Source organism: Ochotona curzoniae, unplaced genomic scaffold (assembly GCF_017591425.1).
Source record: "Ochotona curzoniae isolate NIBS_2020 unplaced genomic scaffold, NIBS_Ocur_1.0 contig_1274, whole genome shotgun sequence".
Lineage (NCBI taxonomy): Eukaryota > Metazoa > Chordata > Mammalia > Lagomorpha > Ochotonidae > Ochotona > Ochotona curzoniae.
The window spans coordinates 26,341,540-26,347,539 of NW_024465023.1; the positions used below are offsets into that span (position 1 = coordinate 26,341,540).

At 43.0% G+C, this 6,000-nt stretch overlaps 1 protein-coding gene across 1 annotated transcript in view; it reads left to right on the forward strand.

Moving 5' to 3' along the window:
* APOO (apolipoprotein O) overlaps nt 1–5,460 on the forward strand; it is a 56,813-nt gene extending 51,353 nt beyond the window's left edge. The window contains exons 8-9 of the mRNA XM_041000226.1: nt 2,063–2,128; nt 5,212–5,460. Coding sequence (XP_040856160.1) covers nt 2,063–2,098 — 36 coding nt within the window. The 3' untranslated portion in view covers nt 2,099–2,128; nt 5,212–5,460. The remainder of the gene's footprint in view (nt 1–2,062; nt 2,129–5,211) is intronic.
* Nucleotides 5,461–6,000: the final 540 nt, after the last annotated feature.

Consider the following 6,000-nt stretch of genomic DNA (forward strand, 5'->3'; position numbering starts at 1 on the left):
GCTGGGCCAGGCCAAAGCTGGGCGCTGGGAGCTTCTTCTAGATCTCCCATATGTGTGCAGGGACTCAGGGAATTGGACCATCCCGCACTGTTTTCCCAGGTTGTTAGCAGGAACTGAATTGGATGTGGAGCAGCTGAGACTTACATGTATGGGATGCTGATGTTGTAGGCAGAGGTTTTACTTGCTGTGGTACAATGCCAGCACATTTGTGGTACAAATTTTTTGATACTTTGTAAGTTAGTGCCAAGATTAAGGAAGGATTCAAACATAAGATATTTATACGATTTAGGAAGTTTATGGGTATTGGAAGAGTGGAAGGTTTTAACTTTTGGGGCTGGCATTGTGGCATAGCACGTAATGCTATGCCATGCTAGGATCCCAGATAGAATCCAGTTTAAGTTTCAGCTACTCCACTTCCCATCCAGCTCTCTGCTAATGTGCCTGTAAAATCTGTGGAAGATGGCTCAAGTCCTCAGGTACCTATGTGGTACAGCTAGAAAAAGCTTCTGGCTCCTTGATTTGGACCAGCCCAGTTCCAGTTGTTGTAGTCATTGGAGGAGCAAGCCAGTTGATGGACAATGTCTCGCTCCTGCTCTTATTCTTGCTCGGCCTCTTCCTCTCTCTTTGTAACTTTCAAATAAATTTATGAAAAAAGTAAAAACAATAAAAATAAAATATTTTAACCCTGAAAGGCAGGGTGCCAAGAAAGCTGTGACCTAAAAGAATGGTTAGCATTTGGCATAGCAAAAATTAGGGTTACCAATCTTGATCAAGAGGTATATTTTGTAAAAGTCTCTGTTCTAGGAAGGAGCTTGACAAGTTTGAGCAGCAGCAAAGAGGTCTGTGTGTGTGCGTGCGTGCGTGTGTATGTCTGTCAGTGCCCTTGTAGGCACATGTGGGAGTAAGGTTAATGCATGGCGCTGGAGGAGGGGTGCAGGTGCCAAATCCTGCAGTCTTCACTCTGTGTCAGGTAGACCTAAATATTTTGTGGTAATCCATCAAGCAAGTCACATGGCCTTTCCCCGCACGACTCTACCATCGAGTGGTGTGGTCTGCAGGTAGAGCCACCTGTGTAATTTATCATTTGAGCCTTTGCACTGCAGAGTGAGAGGAGCCGGTCTTGTGCTGGGCCAGAGGTACAAAGCAGTACCTACAGAGGAGTTGTCCACCAATCCAAGCAGTCCCAGGGCCACCTAGAAGCCTGCTGCTGTGAAATGTCAGGGTCAGTCGTGTGTTCCTGCTCTCAACTCCACTGCCTCCCTATCAGCCCTGAATCCCCACGAGGGTCCCCAGGGGAGCCATGCCAAGTCCCAAGCATAGAATCCCTACCTACTCTCCGCCCCCAACCCCGAACCCATTCAGATCTGTGACATTCCACAGGCCTTAGTCATGTGTTTTTTCAAGTCAAAGACCTCCAGACACAGGGAAGAATGGAAGGCCTTAACTTTACCCAGGGATGACATGGCGTCATTGCGTGTTCCCGGAGGGCAGCCAGGCAGGATGTGTGTTTCCCTTTCTCATCTTTCTCTGCACATACTTGTCCGGTGAGCTGGCCTCTGTGGTAGGTCAGGATGTCCAACCTGTGGCCGGCTACCTGTGGATATTAAGTCTTCTGCAGTGAGGGCAGTGTTAAGGAGTAAAGCATCTTTCTTTGGGAAACTAGCAATTTTGTCATTGTTGCTTTGAGGGTTGCTTTTTAATGGGACCAACTGCTCAACTCAATCTGTGTAATGAGAGCTAATAGAGTTCTATTTCCTGTTTCCTGTCCTGCAGACCCTCCGGGAGCCCAAGGGATTCTTTAAGTTTACTGAAAACTGGGGTGTTTTGTGTTGTAATAATGTCTAGTGGTTATGACTGCAAGATTGTGAACATGAGCTCTCATTGCCCTTCTCAGCTGTTCTTAGCCCCTCCCCCAATAAGATGGTTTGACACCCCATTCTAAAAAATAATCATAACATTGAGCGTTAGCCAAATTGCGTTTAGCCAAATACTGGAGGCACTTTGAAGAGTTTCACTGTTCCTTTTCAAGTGGACTTAAAAGCTTGTATTTTTGTTTTACAAGCCAGGAAATATGAAGAATTCACCTGGAGACAAGTAGAAAACTCCATGCTCTGTTCATTTTATTGAGGTAAGGAACGAGAAAAATGGTTATCATCACTATTGTCAATGCTGGCTGAAATGATTTTTTTTAAATTAATATAGCAATTTTACCTTGATACAGAAGTGCAAAGGCAGTATGTTAATTTCTTCCTTAAATGGTTGAAGTGCCACAGCAGCAGCTTAACCCACTGAGCCACACCTCTAGCCCCAGTCATTGAGATTTCTTCTGATCTGGTTCTCTATTCATCATTTGTTTTTGTTTGTTGAATACTCACTCATTAAGCACCTGCAAAATGCAAATGCACTAGTTACATTAATATTACTTTGTGTTTATATAGAAGACTGTATAGTGCATTTGATTTTCTGACATTTAAAGGATTATTTGGAATATTGCTGGCATTAAACTATAGGAAAATGATTTAATGTTAGTATATCCATGATGAGGAATAGTACTCAATCTCATTCATACTTAATCGAATGTCAGCATTTGTAAAATTTTTGTTAAATAGAAAAAGGTAGAATGACATATTTTTAGAGAAAAAAGATCGGGGTATATGACAGAAAATTTCACTGTACATGTTGGTAATAGGAAACTTTTTTTTTTACATTTTTTATTACTTTCTGCATATTTAAAATTTTCTGTGATTATAAATTTTATCGCCTGAAAAAAATAAGTCCATATTTATTATAAATCCTGAGCAGTGTTAAAAATTGATGAAAACCTGGGCTTCAAGTGATGTTTCCTTCTGCAGTTGTCTCCATATGTTTGGAGAGTCAGATCAACTTAGAATCTGAGAGAGATCATCTGGCCCAACTCCCAACCTCATATGGAATCCCTGGAGCCCTGTCTGCCCCCCAACCCCTGTTACTCCCTCCACCAATAGGGAATTCACTGCACAGGCCCAGCCATCTTTGGGTAGTTAAGAAGCATTAGCAGGAAGCTGGACTGGAAGTAGAACAGTTAGGACTCAAACTTGCCATTTGATGTAGGAAGCAAAACTCCCAAGTGGTAGCTTAACCCACTGCACCACAAAACTTGCCCCTGATTTTTACTTTTTTCATAATCGATACCATACTCTTTAAATTGTCCTACAGGTGTGTGGACATCTCCCTAAAATCACATGATTATCATCATGATTTTATTCTCATACTAAAAGCAGCTAATTTCCTCATGTTATCTAATATTGAGTCAGTGTGCTCATTTGCCTGAATCTTTCATTTTTTTTTTTTTTAGATTTATATATTTATGTGGGAAAGGCAGATTTACAGAGAGGAGAGAGAGAAGGATCCTTTATCTGCTGTTCTACTGAAATGGCCACAGTGGTCAGTGTTAGACCAGTCTGAAGCTGGGAGCTTCCTCCAAGTCTCCTACATGGGCACAGGGGCCAAGGACCTGAGCCATCCTCTGCTGCCTTCCCAATCCACAAGTTGAAACTGCATTGGCAGTGGAACAGCCAGTACTCAAACCAGCACTCATATAGGTTGTTGGTGCCACAGGTAGAGAATTAGCCCATTGAGCCACTGTGCCAGCCCCAATAATGTTTTCAAATTAGAATTAAAAAAAATTATTTTGGTGGGCCCGGCATGATAGTCTAGTAGCTAAAGTCCTCGCCTTGCATGCATCAGGATCTCATATGGGTGCTGGTTCATGTCCCAGCAGCTCCACTTCCCATCTAGCTCCCTGTTTGTGGCTTGAGAAAGCAGTCAAGGATGGCCCAAAGCCTTGGGACCCTGCACCTGCGTGGGAGTCTCAAAGGGAGCTCCTGGCTCCTGGCTTCGGATCAGCTTGGTTCCAGTTGTCACAGTCACTTGGGTAGTGATTCAGCAGATGGAATATCTTTCTGTTTCTCCTTATCTCTGTAAATCTGCCTTTCCAATGAAAATAAATAAATCTTAAAAAAATTATTTTGGCACCATGGCATATTAGGATAAACCTCTGCCTGTCATACTGGGATCTCATATGGACTCCAATTTGGGTCCCTGCTACTCCACTATTGATCTAGCTCCCTGCTTATGGCCTAAAATCACTGGAGGATGACTGGAGTCCCTGAGCCTCTACACCTGCAGGGGAGGTTGCAGAAGAAGCTCCTGGCTCCTGGCTTCGAATCAGGAGCCAGTGGCAGAGCTCCAGCCACTGCGGCCGCTTGGGGAGTGAATCAACAGATAGTTCATCTTCTGTCTGTCTTAATCTCTGCATATCTGATTTTCCAATAAAAATAAAATCTTAAAAAACTGTATGTATTTTTATTGGAAAATCAGAAAGAGAAAAAACAAATCTTCCATAAGCTGTTTTAGTCTTCAAATGCAAATAATAGCCAAACTTGGATCAAACCAAAGCCAAGAGCTGGGACCTCTGTGTGCATCTCCCACATGTGTGGCGGAGACCTAAGTACTTGAGCCATCGTCTGCTGCCACCCGGGGTGTGTGCATTTGTAGGGGGATGTGTAGCAGAACCAGGACTCCAGTCTAGGCACTCCAATATGGGGTGCAAGCTTCCCGGGCAGTGTGGTGACCACTGCACCCAACGGCCACTCTCATTACTAACAATTTCCAATTTGTTTATTGGAAGCAGGATCAAAACCAGGTCTGCCCGATTACATTTGGCTGATACTTTTTTTTTTTTTAAGATTTATTTGTTCCTATTGGAAAGGCAGATTTACAGAGAGGAGAGACAGAAAGAGTGAAAGATCTATCCACTGGTTCACTGATCTCAAGCCAAGAGTCAGGAGCTTCTTCTTGGTCTGGCATGTGGGTGCAGGATCCTAAGGCCTTGGGCTGTCCTCTACTGCTTTCCCAGGCCACAAGCAAGGAGCTAGATGGGAAGTGGAACAGCTGGGACTTGAACCTGTGCCCATATCAAATGCCAACACTTAGAGTTGGAGAATTGGTTAATTAATCCATTCCTTTGGCCCCTAGATTCACTGTTTTTAATAAAACTGTGTCGTAGTCGATGCTATATGTACCTATGTTGAATGAGTTAATTCTGTCACTCTGTTTTTCAAATAAAGATTTTTTTATGGTTTCTCTTTCTAAAGAATTTTCATAATGCATAATTTAGCATTATTTTAATCTTTTCTGGTACAGTTTACTTACATTTCTCTTTCCTTTTAGTTTTAGGTAAACAGGAAACAGTACACCGTAAATCAGTATTTCTACAGACAAATACAGAGGAGTCAACATTGAATGTAGTAATTCGACTTTCTTCTTCAGGAAAAACTATACTAGACTCTGTTATCTTGGGAATGGCACACTGCAAGCAGACTAATCAAATTCCCTTTACCTAAACAGACTGTATAAGCCTTAGGAACATCTCGTTCTCATGTTGCTCTTTATATACATAATTAAAATCTCAATTGAAAAGATGTCCTGCTTTTTTTTTAACCTGATATTATCAAGTGGTGGTAGAAGTGAATCTGGTACCATGTGCATGGTGTGTGTGTGTGCATGCTGTGAGTGCATACAGGAGTGCAGTGCACGTGGTATATGTGTATGAGTGTTGGGGACTTGTCAGCCTCTCCTGGGACACTTGCTAGAGAGTATAGAATCTAAGCCTCATAAGCTGGAGTCAAGAAGACTCATTGGCTTTGTGTCTCAGAATGCAAGGACCAAAGCTGGAAAGCAACAGTTGGCCTGACACTGGGTAGTGGACATACAAAAGAAAACAGTAACAGTGAACCCTGTTTGGCTGTGGCCTCCTAGTTTGCACATGTATCCGAGTTCTTGAATTCCTGTAGGAGACTCAGGATGCAGCTGTATGTGTCCTCTGCCAGTGAGTGGCTGGGATGTGGCACGTATGTATTGGTCTTGATGTACTTGGCTTGCTTCCTCCTGCTTTGCAGCTGCTGAATACACAGTTCATTGAGCTCTGCACTCCAGGTACTAGTGGGAGCTGCAGGAGCC